Raw genomic sequence first — 16,991 nt, 5'->3', positions numbered from 1 at the left:
GGTGAGCGCGGCGCGGCCCGGCCTGGCTTCCCCCGCCCTGCGGCGGGGCGTGAGGTGACGGCTCTGCGCGGAGGGCCCCGTCCCGCGGGGAGGGCCTAGGTTCCGGCTGGGCCTCCCCTGTGCTCCCAGGGGACCGGCTGCCCTGCAGGGCAGCGAGCTGTGGCGTTCAGAGCCGGCTCCTCTCCTCCGTTAACGTCTCCTCCGTTTGTCACGCGTTTAAAGCCTCAGAGCAGCTATTTAATCTTTGTAGCGAATAACTTCTGCTTTTACGCTCAGGGGACTAACACTCACACTCCCAGCCCTGCGGGCGAGGTGAGGCAGCGCCTGTGTTAGTCCTCAGCCCTTTCTCTCCTAGCAGGATGATGCAATGAGCTGGAAGATGGCTTCGTGGGCTCGGCAGGTCTCCCGCTGGTGTTTCCTGCTGCCATCGGCCCGTGCTGCTGAATTTCCTGGGAGGCTGAGCGGCCGCAGCAGCACCACACAGGCATGTCGCGGGTTCACCGCGCTGCCCTCTAGAAATGTTCTTCCGTGGAGACGGCAGGCATACAGGCGTGTATCTCTAGTAAGCTGCTCTCCACCTGGCAGTGCCAAGGATGGATCCTTTTCTTGTCCCGAAAGTACCTTGCCTTCACCAGTAAAACAGAAACAAGTAAAAGCAGAAACATTGCCTGATCTGAATGCAAAAATACTGTATGAAGGTAAGAAGCCTTAGGGATGCCATTTCTCCCAAATAATGCTTGCAGTATTACCCTTGTTTCTTCTTTCTTGGCCTGTTTATCTAAAACATTTATCTGAAGTTCCTGACTTTCACTTCTTTTTAGCCCCATAGTTAACAAAGAATTCCTGTGGTCACTCTAGCATACAAAGAATACCATTAAGCTGAGATAAAATGTTTTGGGTAGAAATGTCAGTGTGAAGCTTCTGCTTGAAGGGATTTTTGTAACTCGGCCTTCAGCAGCTGAGCATTTGTCTTTCCCTCATAGCTGTACCGGTACAAAATAAAAGTGTGTGTTTGTCAGTTTTGGTTGATTTGGTTTTTTTTGAGCAAGGATTCGAGGCTACCCCTGAAGTTGCTCGCAAAACTGCGGCGGTGGACAACAGGAGGCAGCAGAGTGTGAAGCCTGCTTTAAGCACTGACTGTCCTCATGGGAAATGCTCCTCCAGCTGTCTCCTGAGGAAAGGAGATAGATACAAGGTCGCTTTGGTAGTGTTGCCCTGAGGAAATTGCTTCACTTTTCTCTACTTTTATATCTAAATGAGGATAAAAAAAATACCACCCTCTGAAAATAATTCTGCTATACTGAGGAAACTTGCTCTGGATTACTAAGCAGTCTTGTATGTTCAGATTCTGCTTTAAGACCAGCCAACTTGGATCCTACAGAGCTTATTTTTGGGGTGGCTGAGAGCTGCAACTGAGATCTGTGTGTTTGTGCAGCTGGTTCTGGAAACAGTGCTCCAGCAGAACTGACAGGTCAGCCAGCTCCTATGTGTCTGCACCTGCGGTGCAGTTTATCTATGTGCCAGATTTCTATCTGCCAGCAGACTTGCTGGTGTGTGTGTGTGTGTGTGTGTAGGATTTTGCCCAGTTGGCACTGTATATAATGGAATAAACAAAATTGCTAACTTTTTTTTTTTTTGATGACTTGAGGTATGTTTCCTGATTGGAGGTCTAAAGAACTTAAAGTGGCAAAAAAATCATCCGTGCTTCTGGAGTGGACCTTGGTGTACACTGGTTCGGTCCTCAACAAGTTTAAAGAAAATACTTGACATCCATATGGATTCCTAGAGAGTTTTTATTACTGTTTAAGGTGTAAATGTTGCTAAAAACATTTTACCATGCTTTCTTTCTGTGGTTCAGAGAAAAACAAGTGGCAAGACCTTCTACAGCTATTGAACTAGTCTGTGCAGCTCTTCCTGGAACGTTAGGATCATCCTGCTTTGGAACCTGTCTTGGTAGTTCTGGTGTGGCTTTGTTTTCTTGATATGGAAGAGTGTTACCCTAGTCTCTAGGATGTCGTTGTGCAAAGGTACAGGGCACAGAAAATCTCCATCCTGAAGAGTTTATAATAGGGATGATGATCAGTAATCAGTTTGACAATTGAGGTGGATGCTAGCAACCAGCCTGCAAACAGTAATCTTGATCTAGCTGCTGTCAGTGGAAAAATAGATCAGTTTAGAGAAATATTTTTTTAAAAAGACACTGGGCTCTGTGACTTGGAACACTGAAGGGGGATCAAGCATAATGATGTTTGCTTGGAAACCTTAATTAATAGAAAATGGAGCTTGATTTCTTTAGTTTGAGGTGGTGGCAGTCAGCAGCCATTCTGTAATGGATAAGACATGATAGCTTTGTTGGAGTTGGCTGTGAAATACCATGCAGGTTAAAACAACTGCAGTTCAGGCATCATATTCAGAAGCACAAAGTAGTGGGCTTGTCAGATTATGAAAAATAATCTTTGCAGTAGTCTTTGATCTGGATAGGAAAAGGCAAGAATGCATTTGTGAAAACATGAAAGAAGATTCTTTTTCAAGAAGGTGATGTGATCTGTTGTCTTCAGTGATCAAGGCAGCAGACTGAAGGCAGGCTTGCTGGGTACTACACTCAGATTTGTCTATATGGACAGTGACAAGGAGATGGAACAGAGACAAAAACTGGGAGTACTCTATGTTTTCATATGCTTTTTAATAGTAATAGATTGGCTGTTCAGCTCACACACAGGTCTTTCACAAAATGCATTTGGGTCTTTTGTTTCTTAGACTGGGATGACATCCCACCTTCATCTGCTTTGGAGGAGATTTCTGAGGAAGAAGCTGTACAGATCATTGCAGAACCGATTCTTCCCCTTCAGTCTTCCACACTCCGAGATTATGTCGATCACTCAGAAACCCTGGCAAAACTTGTCCACCTAGGTATGTGTGCTTTTGTTTATGTGGTTTGCCTATGTCTGGGGCTTTGGAGATTCTATAATTTTTGTTTTGATATTACTGTTTGCCTTGTAAACTTGAAAATAGGAACACTGACCAGTGGGTAAAAGCAACAGAATGTTATCCAGGGTAAATGGAAAGAGAGGAGATTGCATGGCTCACTAGCAATGTCATATTACATGAAGACAAAGTTGGCTAATTTTAGTCCCTTAGTGCTGTGTATGCTAGAAGGAGGCATCTCCCACAGCTTCCAGAGGTGGGGAGCACTTTGTGTAACTTGATCGGTCTTTCTTTTGGGCTGGTTAAAGATGCTTTAATTTGCTGTGAAAATATTGCAGCTCTCTGTCTGAGGGAGGGAGGGAGGGAAGGGAGCGGGGAGGGGTGCAGAACCTTAGAAGTGGGGCACAGTAAACTGGAGAGGCAATGAATGAAAGAATGAAGGGATGGAAGATAACATGTCTCATCAAAAAGCATGTGGACTCTGCAGGGGTAGCTGTGTTCAAGGTTGCTGGCCACCTCCTTGTTTCCCAAAAGTGCAAGGAACACTGGAAGAAAGTTGGAAAAATAAATACTTGACAGGGGGAGATCTGGCCCCATGTAGTAACAAATTGCTATGTGTGAGCCAGTATCCAAAGGCACTTCACTGCAAAATTGTCCCCTTCCTTTGTGTAATGGAGTTGGGAATTCCTTGCACACATAATTCTGAGCAACAGGAGTAGGTCTCTGCATGTGGCACATGCTCGTGGACTTGATTGTTCACATGCAGGATTCACTGCAAATGTCTTCCTTCAAATAATAAACTCAGCAAAAGTGTCTAAAGTGGCTGCTTGTTTTATCTGGAATCTTTCCACAGTATACAAGGTGTTGTGACCTTGCTGTGTTGAGCAATTGAAATATGCTAAATCAGTGCAAGAAAAGTAGTCGTCCTATAAATTTCAACATGCCTTTGTGAAACATTTATAGGAGTAGGGTCTGTGTTTAATTAAAACAATTTCTAATTTTGTTTATTGTAGGAGTTGACTTATCCCAAGTAGAGAAACGTCAAAAGGCAGGTCAACTCTTACTGACCTTGGACTTTGAAAAAGATATAAGAAAGATACTTCTTTTTCTTAAGGATGTGGGTGTAGAAGACAATCAGCTGGGACCATTCCTGACCAAAAATCCATACATCCTTGCCGAAGATCTGGAAGCTTTAGAAACCAGGTAGGCCTTTCAAATATCAGCAGAATGTTAAGTCCTTTGGCTTGAAGACCTGGTGTCCCAGTTGGCTTAACCTTGTCTGAACCCATGTTGCTGCTGCTTCCTTTCTCACTTGATCCCTGGCTCTGTGTTCCTGTGCGTTCCCATCAGTCAGCATTAAGATGTGGTAGTATCATAAGTCAACACCCTGATCCACTGGAAGACTGACCATTAACAAATTTTACAGCTCATCCCTGTCTCTGCCACAGAGGAAGCAGCCTGCCATCCTAAGCCACTTGCTTTACCTGGGTCAGCTTAGATTCCAAAATGTTAGCCCCTGAGTAGTCCCTGAGGCTTTACCTAAACTTGTAGAACAATATTAACCTCTTCAGTCATGCTTTGAAACTGGTCTTCTAGATGATATGTCTACCCATACCTTGTGAATTCTGCAGTAAATGAAGCAGACCAGATTTCTTCTGTGTTTACATCTAATAACAGCAGAAGGTTTTGGTGACTTTTTTTCCAAAAAGCTCAAACTGGAACCACAATGAACTAATTCTTGTGTGTGTTCACATGTGTATGCCCTACATTGTTCTGCAGTCCATAAAATGGACTTTCATTCTTAAAATTACTCCAGACAGTGTTGCATTAATTGAGCACTTCTTTTACAGAACAACTCGTGTGTGTGTGTGTGTGTGTGCACACACTTTGTAATTTACTCAGAAGGTCTTGGTATTTAAAAATTCCAGAAAAAATATTAAAAAGTCTGTCTGCTTGGCTCTTGTACATAGTAGCTGTCCAAGGCAGAAATCTGAAAATACAGCTTTTTGGAAACAGGCACATGAGTAGACTTACGTATAACATAGGTTCATTTCTAACGGAGACTTGACTTTTCTTTCTCTTCTGTTCTTCCATGCTCCTATTCAGTAAGTGGCCTTTCAGAAACAATATCCGAAAAGAACCTCTGTCAGTGTTCAGCAGTAGTTTTGACCCTAGATGTCAGAGCTGCTTATACTCTTCTGAAGAGTGTATTTTTTGCTATGATAAACACTCTAACTCTCCTATGAAGTCAGATTTGCTTTTCAGTGACTGTCCTGTGGCACTGCCTGGTTAGTGAAGTAAGGGCTGAACAGTGCAATCCAATTTCTTCTTCATTTTCTGCAGCTTCATTTCTCAGTGAGTTTATCACTGGCACTGGTGAATGCTTTCCTGCAAGTTTTAAAGTAAGTGTGCTGCGGAGGGCGTATGGCAGGCTGTGGAGTGAATGTGTCTCAGATAGCTGTCTTTTGAAAGCTGAGTATCACCTTCGCATAAACACTTCGGTGCAGATGGACATGGTATTGGTTACATCACTCTGGAATGTTTTATTGCTATGGATTCCATGTTGCCAGGAAACAAAACACAAATTTCAATAGATTTGGCATTTAACTTCAGATAAACACTGTAAAAGTCAAAACATTCCATAATTCATAACAATTCTGACAGTTGCAAATCAGTGTCTGTACTGCAGCTGCACCAGATGCTTTGTTTTGCAGTATCGTTTATGATGGCTTAAAACTGTTAACATGCTACACAGAACTGCTGACCCCTGTAGTAGAACGAGGGCTAACCCTGGTGCCAACACTCACAGATTTATCTCAAACTTTAGTTGGGTTGTGTGATAGTGCTACTTTAATATAGCAGTTTCTACAGTCAGGTTATTACGGTCTTGATATCCCTCTTTTAAGTTTCTTGCCTTTCCAAGATGCAAAGAAATGCTTCAGGTGTGAATCTCAATGACTTGTTAACAGAAGACAAGCAGAGGGGAGTCAGGAAAACCAAAAGGTTTTCTTTTTAATCTGCCCATTTAGCTATGTTTCTAAAATGCTTAGCAGTTTTGACCCTGAAAAAATGAATGGAAGAGTATAGTGTAGCAAAGCTGCGGTGTTCAGTACATAATGGTATCATTTTTGAAGGGCCAGTTGTTTATTGTTGTGTTCTGCATTTCTCCCCCTCCTAACCTCTCCTTGTCTCTAAGGCTACTGCAGACAGTTCCATCAGCATTATTTGGAGTCTAGGCCACTACCTTCTGTGTTGGGGTGCCTGCTCAGTTAGGAATTGGTCCTCTAGACCTTGTTCTTAGGTCTTCTGTCTGGAGGTTTTTGGCTTGTGATGGCTTCATTTTTGAGGGTTTGTGGAAAGAGAGGGAGGTTGTAGTGACTGGAAGGTGTTTTTTGGTTTTTTTCTCTCCACAAGATGTGATTTAACACACAAGCCTGTCTTTTGCTGAATATATGCTCCTGCAGAATATTTTGCAATCTGTTTAGTATCTTAATTACTGCCAGATAAAATCAGTACTTGTATGATTTAAGTTTATCCGACAGCAAATACTTCTGTATATGCTCGTTTATAACCAGAGGAAACTTCTTGAAATTGTAGATTAGTTTTTTGTATAAATGGTGGCATGTGCATGTGGGTTAATCATTTTCCCCCCCCCCCCCCCAATTCATTTTTCTGGGAGCTATGGTAATAATCTACTGCAAGTAGTATTTGAAACAGGATTTCACTTTCACTGAATTCAAAGTTTGGAAAAAGTTTTGAGTTGGAAAGAAAGCTCTGTTAACTTTAGTTAGCTCCTTCTTTCTGACAACCAGATGTTTTGTAACTAAATCCTTGGACCAGTGAGTGAAAGTAGGGACCTATTGTAACAAAACTCCATCTTTCAGCTGATTTGGAAATGTCTTTTTGGACAATGACTCTACAGATAGCATTGTTGTATGATATTTCTACTCCAGTGCTATTGGCAAAATGGGGATATATGAGGTATAGTACTCTGTTCTTTCAGCAGCAGAAATGGAATTCATTAAAATAGCAAAAGGCTGTATATATCTTCTTGTCCATACCCTATGATGATCTATTAATGTGTTTGCAATCTAGGAGACAGGCTGGTAGTTAAATGTAGGTTAACATAGTTATCTGCTTAAGTACAGCTGGAAGGAATTAAAATCTGTCTTCAGTATTGACATTCTGTTCTGAGGTTTATTTTACTTTTAATTAATTGGAAGGGATGGTATTTTGCTTTTATGATAACTGCAGATTTCTCCCTAATTATTTTTGGCAGCGTTGCATGTTAATGCTAGAACATCTGTCCATTTATAAGATATCACTAAGGAATTTAAGCAAGTACTGAATAAATGGAGGCAATAAAATTTTCATCACTGGATTTTATTTTGTTTTTGTTCTCTTTCTAGAGTGGCTTACCTAAAATCAAAAAAATTTGGTAAGGCAGAAATTGCTCAGATGGTCTCAAGAGCTCCATATTTGCTGTTGTTTTCAGTGGAAAGACTGGATAACAGACTGGGTTTCTTCAAAAATGAACTTGGTCTCAGTGTAAAAAAGGTAAAGACTGAAGTCTTTAGGTACTTCATTAGTGACCACTGTAATGCCTTGAACCATGAATACTTCAAGGGTTAGGAGGTTATCCACAAACGTTAGTGACATTACTAATGGTAACAGAGCAGGTTACAGGAGGATAACATGATTTTAACTGTCTATAGAAGTAATATGGACATCTAACATTGAAGTACAGTTCTTGAAAATTATCTGCTGCAAGTTATTGTCAAATAAGCATGTGTGTGTCCAGTTTTTTGTTTGAGGTGGGTCAGAGGACTGAATCCATTGCTGAAATAAGCAAGCAGCTTTTTTAACTTCTAGAAAACAAAGTGGCACTCTTAATCTCTTCAAGATACTATAACATATTTAACTCATCAGAGAAAAATAGTCTAATCTGTGAATACCATCTCAAACTAAATGCCAAATCATATGCACAGTTCACCAAGAGTAACCCATGGGTTTGCTCCTGAGTGCTTACCACATTACGTGCTTAACAGGTATTTAGCACCATGCCTGGCATCTTCAGAGGAGGTAGTAGCTGGAGTTTCCTGGAATAAGTGGGCAGTGTTAGTTGCTTCCTGCAATAGCTGGGGATTGCAATAAATGTCAAGTTCCAAGTGAAATCTGGTGTTCTTCTATTGGCTTCTATTAGCTGAACAGTCATAGCTGTCACAGTGCCTGTTCCTGGCCTTACCGTGCTTGAGGTAAGAGATCTCTCTGGAAACAGATTTTGTCACTGCCTTGTGTTCAGGGCATATGACAAGTAATCACAGGGTTTAGGGGATGTGGAGTAATTTCTTGGATTACTGTGGTCTAACTAGATCCTAAGGTAGACATTCCACTGCAGCTGAAAAATCCTTTTATAGCTTCTATCAGGTAGTGTGGTGGTTACTTTTTTTTTTTTAAAAAAGGTGGGAAGAAACAACTTGAGCACTGAGAGAGATTGGGCACTTGAGCATGCTTTCTACTTGTGGAGTATGCTTTTACTACCTCTTCCTGTCTGTTTTACAACAGCTATGTTATTTTTTATTTTCCAAACGCATATTTGAGTAACTTTTTGCATCTTACGAATTCGCATGAAGCAGCAATGTATTCTTTGGGGTAGGGATAAAATGAAATGCAAGTGAAAATGCATCCCTCTTCCAACTAGAAAAAAAAAAGTTTCTATGATATCTCTATCTTTCTTTCACAGATCGATTTACAAAGAAGCTTTCAGTAATAATCTTTCCTTTGTGTGTTTTCTCTAATTGTAGACAAAAGATCTGGTAATTCGTCTTCCAAGGCTACTGACTGGTAAATTAGAACCTGTAAAAGAAAATCTTCAGGTGAGCTTATTAGTAGGTATTAAAAGTGTATTGCGTATTCAAATAGTTTTAAGAGTTGGCAGAAGATAAAATTCTTGGAGGAGAATCCTGCACAGAAATAATTTAATGAATTAATTCTAGTAGAGATATAAAATAGCTGCAGATTTTCCTCTATAGCTTGCAAGTTTACAGCATATGTAGAGCAGTATCCTATTCTGTTTTCTACTCTGATGTAGGTTAGAAACTTCATCTGGGTTCCTTCCTGCCAAAAACTGCTATTTGAGGACACAAATTGTTACCCATTTCTTTATGATGAGTGAAAAATAGGGCCTGCTTGCTTATTTTTTCTTTTTTTTCCCTTAATTATTATGTTTTTTTGCTAACTTGGATTGTCCATGAGGATTTAGGAACAAGAAATGTGCAGTTGATTATTTTCCTCTTGGCAGGTAGCTAGTTTGCCAAAATATGCATTTGACACCTATTGTCTGATAGCAGATGGTCATTATTAACAACTGTCGGGTAAATAACTTAAAACCCACAGGGACTCCTTTCCTCTTTGAAAATTAAACTATGCATTGGTTTAATTATTGTGATGTAAAGCCATCTAGGCCAAACAGCATGATGTAGTGTAACAATTTGAGAAATCTCATTATCATATAATGCATAACTATTAATTAAAATATATAATTTTCAGACAGACTCGCTGCTCTGAAACTATTAAACACTGGGAATCTTGAAATCTGAAATGTGTGTGTGTGGTAAGGGAGGAGACTGGAAAGTAGCAGACTGTTCCAATTAATAGTGCTTTGTTTTTAATGAATGTTGTTTCCACAGACTAGGGATTCAGTATGTGTTGAATGTGCTTTTAAGATCCTTGGTTCTATGTGACTATCTTGTCTATCTATCAAAAAGTGTAGTGTCATTTTTAACATGTTCTAGAGAGAGAGAGAGAGGAATGACTTTTAGGTCCTCGCTATTAGAATCTACTGATACTTAGAAGCTCCAGCCTTTCAGGAGGTTGGATGTCTCAGATTCAGAATCTAGGTTCAGACCTGTATTTGCTAAGCTGGTGGTGGGCAGGCAGTACTCAGAAAGTGAAACCATATACCAGCAGTTCAAAAGTGATCTGGTGGTATCCCTCACTCTGAGTGGGCTGTTACATAGAAACAACCACTGCAGCTGATGCTGGTTTTCAGAAAATACCAATGGACTAAATGAGCTGAAGGATGGCTTATTCCGTTCTCTGAAGGTTTCACTGAACACAATTAGAGATTCACTGATAGGATGAAACTGGAAAACTTGCATTACCACTGCCTGTTGTGGGAATCATACAGAGTGTGTTGAATATTGCTGGGACTTACACAGTAAGGATAATAGCATACATGGCATAGAGAGTTACTGAATATTAAATATGCTTGCAGTCAAACTGAGTGCAGTCAAAAGCAACTTAGTCTTGACCTCACCATTCATGTCAAAAGAGAGCTGTTCCATTTCAGAGTAGAAAAGAAAAGCTCAAAATTCTTGCCACAGTTGCCTCTACAGTGGGTCCAGCTATACGTTCTCCACTCATTTAACATCAGGTCATACTCTCAGTTGTGATCTTAATGCAGTAAGTTAACCCTGCCAATGCAGATAGGTGGAAGACACCGCTGAAGTGCAAATACATCTCTGCATAGTTGAATGCTGTCTTAGTTGCTTAGTATTTCTCATGATACAGAAATATTTATCAAGCAGATAAGGAAGAACCAGGAGTTGAAAGATCTGATTATAGTAATTTCTAGAAACAACTCCCTGTAAGGATCTGGAAGTCCTAAGGTAGCTTCAAAACCCAGATTTGTAAGCCCTTCCCTTTGTATTTGCCAGGCAGTTTTGGAAAAGAGCTGTAGCCTTGGCATATCAAATTGGAAAAACAAAAAGCCCCACCTTTGCCAACTTGAAGTACCTGAATAGGATTTGAAAGTTTGGTTATGTTGACTGGCAAGCACACGCACTTCATGACTGAAAAGAAGCAGCTTGTAAGTGTCACTGGAGGATAGGAGAAATGGCTGAGTTACCAGACACTCTTGTATGTCGAATTCCTTTCTCAACAACTCAGTGAACTGCTTGCCATTCTGCACTTTGGGAGGAGTGCTCATGATTTTACTGAAAAAATGGATTTTGCTTTTATTTTGGGAAACCATAATTGAAGTCAAGGCAGTCTCTGAAAAAGACATCTTATTTCAGGTATCAACCAACTGTAAAATAAATTGAATACGCTGCATATTCTACACATCTCTTTCAGGTCCAACAGACTTCAGTTGAAGACTACAGGACTGAAATTATACTTCCTAATATAAAAGTACAACTTGGATCCATTAGCAAAAAGCCCCCCCCACATTAATAAAAGTAGTCACTAGCTATTTGATTGCTGTGTTTTACAGAGCTCAACAGCTCGACAACTAGAAAGTTGATCTCTCTTGACAGCTTGGTGTTGCAACTGATTAAAGACTCTTCAGGGAGCATCTTTATGCTTGTAATTGCCACGCATACTGAGACACAGCTTTTTTGTTCATTATCTTAGACAAACTGAAAAATACATAGCATTCACAAAATGCTTCAGGGATATTCTATAAACAAATAACACTGTAATCCAGAATGATAAATAATTTGCACTATCTGACTTGAGAAGAACTGGAGTGGCAGGTATTATTGTGGGGTTGCATTCTTGTTGCTGTGTGACAAAGGGTAGAAGAATTTTGCATTAGATTATTTCAGTAGCATGTTAAAATAAGCTGTTTGCTGTAGCTGACTTCTGAAGGTAAAATTGTGCTCTTTTTCAGGTTTGTCAGATTGAACTTGGTTTTCAACTTAATGAAATTCAAGAGATTGTATTTAAAACCCCCAAGATTTTAACTGCCAGTAAAAAGAGACTTAAACAGACGTTTGACTACTTACACAACATAATGGGCATTCCCCACCACATGCTTACTCACTTTCCTCAGGTGAGCTGTTAGTCTGGGAATAAATTGTAGGTGTTCTTTGTACAGCTTCTCCACTTGTTTGGTGCTGAAGGTGGAGTCTCACTGTATACAGGACATGAGTGAACTCTTCAACTTGTCTGTAGCTTTTACTCTTAACTGGGATAACTTTTATTAGCAATTCAGCAACCATTGAAGATTCCAGTATGGAAGTGACCTTTTTCCCCTGACACATGTGACACCACCACCCCCCAGTCTTGTGAATTTTTAAGTTTTCAACAGAAGCAGTCATGCTTATCTTTTCTGGATTCATCCAAGAGTGATTACTACCTGCTTAGGGATTCCTTGTCCAAAAATCTTACCTAGCTAAGAGACACAAGAGAAGACAGATCATGCAGAAGATGTATTTATTAGATAAGATATTTATAAATAACATTTCTTTCAGATTTGTCTAAGTAAAAAATAAATTTTATAGATTCTAGGATCTGAAAATACAGTTTAAAGGTAAGAGAGGTTCTGTCCATTAGGCAATCAGATTATCTTTGAACTTCCTATTGCTGCAGCAATAGCTAAAAAACTACAGGAGTGAAAAGAGATTATTTTCTTGATGACTATTTTGTTTTTTTCAATCTCCTCGTTACTGTTACTTTCTCACAAATTAAGAGTTGAAAGCATTTGTCACTTTATCCAGTGCTGACATGCAGTCACACTACCTTCTTACAAGGAAAAAAAGAAAGCACAAATTACAACTTCTGAACTGCAATAATTTTCTTCCTAAAGCAAGTCTAGTAGGGAATCTAACAGGCTAATCTGTCTAAAAAGCCAACATTATATGGGGAAATAAAACTGCTCCCTAGGATTTTGATTACTTATCTTGATATCTATCTCTGTTTAACAAGGATGCTTGCTGTAACTCCAGTCCATGTCTTTTGCCCTCTTTGACCTCAAGTGACCACAAGTCTTGCTCCCTTCCTTCTCAGTTGTCTTACTGTTGACTTCATGGTGGTTCATCTCTATTTCCCTTCCTGTTTTGTGGACGGGTAATTTCCTCTATGCCCTGTTCTTCCATCCTCAAAAACTATGAGTTCTGGGATATGGCTAGTGCAACTCAGTCTGTATATGGTCTGGCCATATAACTTGTAACTTGGGCATTCACAAATACATACTTGTCTCCGTCTGTTCTTGTTTCTATTCTGAATGACAGTGATGCTGAAAATAAGATGCATACAGGATTTTTTTTTGTCAAATCCTCTCTGATGTTACAGCTGCTGTTGTAGCCATCCTTCCTGTCAGCTAGCTGCATAAACAATGGAGAAGGTTTTTTCCCCGTCTTCTGACTCCCTCTTAAAATTCAAGGAAGGCAACAGCAGAATAGTAGTTTTGTTTTCTGTCCTAGTTAAAATTAGTTTGCATTCTCATAAAATCCTTCCTTCAGTAACATAGTCTGTCATTTTTAGTAAAAACTGCTCACTTTCATTGCTCTAGCATTCGTGTTTTCACCATTACCTTCTCTAAATCATTGTCTCTCTTCAGTTGTGCTGCTCAGAAATGCGGAATTAGATCTCTGCTTTTAGACTCAACTGTGCAACTCTTGTCTTCCCCACTTCTCTCTCTTTGTAAGATGTTCCCCTGATTTCTTTCATGTTTCCCTTACCATTGTTCTTGCCTCTGACGGTCTAGAATTCTTTTTGTGACAAATCTCTTCAAAGGTAGGCATTGCTATGCAGCAGAAGACAAGTGATCATTTTGAACCACTGCACTATGCCTTTTGGCTGTGTAATGACAGGAGGTGCAGCCACTCACCTTTTCTGTTGCCACTGTGCGATTCACTTGTTTCTATTACACCATGTGGTCACCTGTTTGTTTCTTCCTTATAACAATGCTCATCTGAGTCTGGCTGTACAAACAAATGCTTCTGACAGTGTAGGGAAAATGCTTAGGTATTCTTACTCCCTGGTTCTGAATGTCTCCTCTCCCCTTTCTTGGCTGTGATTACACGAAAGTAACATAGTCATCATCTATAAACAAAAAACTAACATGCTTGAGAGTTGTATCACTCCCTGATTTCCCTTGTGTGTGTACATCAGCATACTGTATTAAAGCATTTATTTATAATTTAGATAATTTATATATAAATGTAACCTACCTGGTGTTTGACATAACTGAGAAGAAAAGATGCAAATTACTCGTTTTCTTCCTAGATCTTCAGTTTGTCTAAAAAATGCTCCTACTTTAGATTAATCAGAATCTGGAATTTAGACAACCTTAAAGTCTTCCCTTTCTTTTTTTCTTTCTTTCTGTCTTAGGTTTTCAACTCAAAGCTATTACGAATCAAAGAGAGACATATGTTTCTTACATTCTTGGGAAGAGCCCAGTATGACCCAGCACAACCCAGCTACATCTCTCTGGACCAGCTAGTATCCTTGCCCGATGAGGTGTTTTGTACAGAGATTGCCAAAGCTTCTATACAGGACTATGAAAAATTCTTAAAAACACTCTAATTAGTAACACATGTAAAAAGGAATAGAATAAAGTTATTAAATAAACATATTTTATAAAACTACTCCCCTTTACAGTCTCTTAACTTACTGGTTTAAGAAGTTGTTGCTTATGAAACATTTGTAGGATTTAAAGGCTCACAGTAATATTCTTTATGGTGACTTTAAATTGTATTTCAGAAGGATTGACTAAATATATGTTGACTGCTACTGATGCAATCCTTGTAATTAATTGCTAACTTAATTTGGAATGAATGATATCTGCACAGTAATAGAAAAGTAATTTACGGTGGCTTTTTGTTGTTTTTTTTTTTTTTGTTTTGTTTTGTTTTGTTTTTATTTTTCCTTTCAATAATTTCACCGTTTTGGGAGATGGAAAAACTGATTAGAGACTGACTCCTCTGTCTTCTCCCCTCGCCCTCCATCCCAGAAGTTAGAAAAACAAGTTTCTGCAGTAGCGAAGAAGTGATGTGTACTTGCTTTTATCTTAAGAGCTAATAATGTTATTCTTTTCCTTGTACAGTAGAAAGAACACTGTTACATATGTGGTCTTTTATACAAAAAGGCATTTTTTAGCTAGTTACAAGGGCATTTCTTTGTGAAGCTGCCTTCTGTAAAAGCTGTACAGTGCAACTTGGTTTGAAATATCAAAGAAAATCAGCAAATGGAATCTAGGCAAATTACAGAAAGAAATAAAACTATACATGTCCCTGAAATCTAGGAGTTTATTTTAAGTCACTTTTCCCCTTGCTGAGGGGGAGAAGCAGTTTTTCCCCACCTCAATGAGATTTGTATGGCTTTAGATACAAGTAACCATATAAAAAGAGGCTGTAGTATATACTTAGTTGACAAGAGTTATCTTGCTCAAATGTAACAACTGAAATAAATGCTAACGTTAGGAGTCATGGAAGTATTAAAAGTACTTAATCCTATCAGTAAACAAATCATGTTAAACAGTATTATCAAATCACAGTGTATTTGGGCAAAGTGAAGAAACTGACTAAACCCAAATGCAAACTGTCTGATAATTTATTGTTTAGAAGTTTCCATTCTTTGAGTTAAAACAGTTCAGGAAACTGAAATCCAGATGTTTTCATTTGGATTTGAGCTTATTTAATGAAAAAGCCTCAATGTTTTAAAAGCTCAGTGTTGGAGCTTAAAATACCGACTTGTATGCAGCTAGAAGAATAAAATTCAAAAGGTTAAATTCCCCTAATAGGTGGGAAATAAAGTAAGGTTAAAGAGACATTTAAAGAATGAGAATAGTGATCTCTGGATTACAACTTGGGTCTTTTATCCAAAATAAAAATTTGGAATTTGAATTACAACACCCAAGAGGAGTGTTGTCAGAACAAGCAGGGTGCAAAATGATTTACTGGGGCATCTTCACTTGAAACACAGTAAAAAAGCCACATTGTCTGCAATATATATCTGAGATGCTCTCTTTTATCCTTTGTTCTCATGTTTCCTGCTCCATTGGCCTGAGAGGTCATTTGAAATCCTCTATTAAGTAGACTCTTCTTGGTGAAGACGTATGTCATCTAAAGTGGTGGCCAAAATGTGATAGCTAAAACACTTTCCCCCATTCTCTTATTTGAAATTAAAATATCTATGTCTGTTTCAATATGCTTACTTACATTTTGACTGTATTAAATGCTAAATAACAAGCTAATCTTCAAACAATCTAGAAAAAAAACAGTGTTTATAGTAGAAATTATTATTAAGAGAAAGTATGTGGGTTCACAGTGCCAAACTAAAGAGTTTGCTTTTGCGGATTTACTCCGCTGTCCTTATTGTCATCTATGTTACCATGTGACAAACCATTAAATATAGATTATATTATAGAATGTGTATATTTTTAATGTCTCAAACTCTGAGCTTTTAACTCCTTTAATATTTTTTAATGTATAAATGATTGCTGCCAGAGCTAAACCAGTTTCTTTGAAATGTTAAATGCATGAGCTTATGCCAAAATAACTTCCCAGAAATACGATGAAGAAAGGAAGCAAAAGATTTTATGAGTGCTAAAAGGAAAGAGAAGAGAGGATAGAACTTTTTGAGGATCATGCCAAATACTTTGGCTTTAAGATGAAAAAAAATCTTTAGAAGAAATATTTGGCCTAGAATTACCAAACTTATTGTAGTCTGCTGTTCTTGATAAGGGCTCGCAGCCTTTGATTGAGCATGTTGATTAATTGAGACGTGCTGGGTACAATATGGCAAAGACCCTTTGTGGTCTGCTGATGTGCAGTCTGAGCAGTACTGTTTGCTTGGATATCACATTCAGCCACATGCTTTTCTGACTGAAATTGCTTACCATAGCAGTATTTCTAGAATAACTCATTTCTTTACAAATGCAATGGTTCTTTTCTGAATTAATTTCTGAGGAAGGGCAGTGGTCTGTGCCTCAGAAAATGGAGCCACTCACCTGACAGCTGTGATACCTGAGCAAAGAAAAGTTCCTGCTTCTTTCTGTGACTGACTTGGTGCTTTGCTTACTGTGCTTTACAAACATAAACTTACTTTTAGCTAATACTCACCTTTACCCCTCGGTTTGCAGTTTTTAGTCTCAAGAGCCTTCACAGGATTCCTTCCTGCTGGATTACTTTATGCTGAAGCCAGGGTTTGTTCATATCAGCTCTCTAGGCCCTGAGCTACAGCCGCGACCACGCAGGTATGAACGTGGGCCCCGCTAGCAAAGGCGATGGCTCAGACTACTGTGGCAAGATATTCTGAATTGCTGCCCGTTTGCAGAG

At 39.2% G+C, this 16,991-nt stretch overlaps 1 protein-coding gene across 1 annotated transcript; it reads left to right on the top strand.

Annotated features, from left to right (window-relative positions):
* The first annotated feature begins 6 nt into the window (after positions 1 to 6).
* On the top strand, positions 7 to 14,301 carry MTERF3 (mitochondrial transcription termination factor 3). The gene is made up of 7 exons (XM_026843171.1): positions 7 to 698; positions 2,758 to 2,910; positions 3,939 to 4,128; positions 7,335 to 7,482; positions 8,730 to 8,801; positions 11,600 to 11,761; positions 14,044 to 14,301. Exons 1-7 carry the CDS (start codon positions 368 to 370, stop codon positions 14,236 to 14,238), a joined length of 1,251 nt encoding a protein of 416 aa, XP_026698972.1. The 5' UTR covers positions 7 to 367; the 3' UTR covers positions 14,239 to 14,301.
* Positions 14,302 to 16,991: the final 2,690 nt, after the last annotated feature.

The sequence above is a fragment of the Athene cunicularia genome, assembly GCF_003259725.1.
Source record: "Athene cunicularia isolate RWA chromosome 2 unlocalized genomic scaffold, athCun1 chr2_part1, whole genome shotgun sequence".
Classification (NCBI taxonomy): Eukaryota; Metazoa; Chordata; class Aves; order Strigiformes; family Strigidae; genus Athene; species Athene cunicularia.
The sequence above is the reverse complement of the archived record's forward strand: the minus strand, read 5'-3'. Positions and strand labels throughout refer to the sequence as shown.

Bases quoted from the DNA above. Each gene is read 5' to 3' on its own strand.
- MTERF3 (XM_026843171.1), top strand. From the start codon at position 368: ATGAGCTGGAAGATGGCTTCGTGGGCTCGGCAGGTCTCCCGCTGGTGT. The intron at 2,911-3,938 runs GTATGTGTGCTT...TGTTTATTGTAG, and splicing joins GGCAAAACTTGTCCACCTAG to GAGTTGACTTATCCCAAGTA. The intron at 8,802-11,599 runs GTGAGCTTATTA...GCTCTTTTTCAG, and splicing joins CTGTAAAAGAAAATCTTCAG to GTTTGTCAGATTGAACTTGG.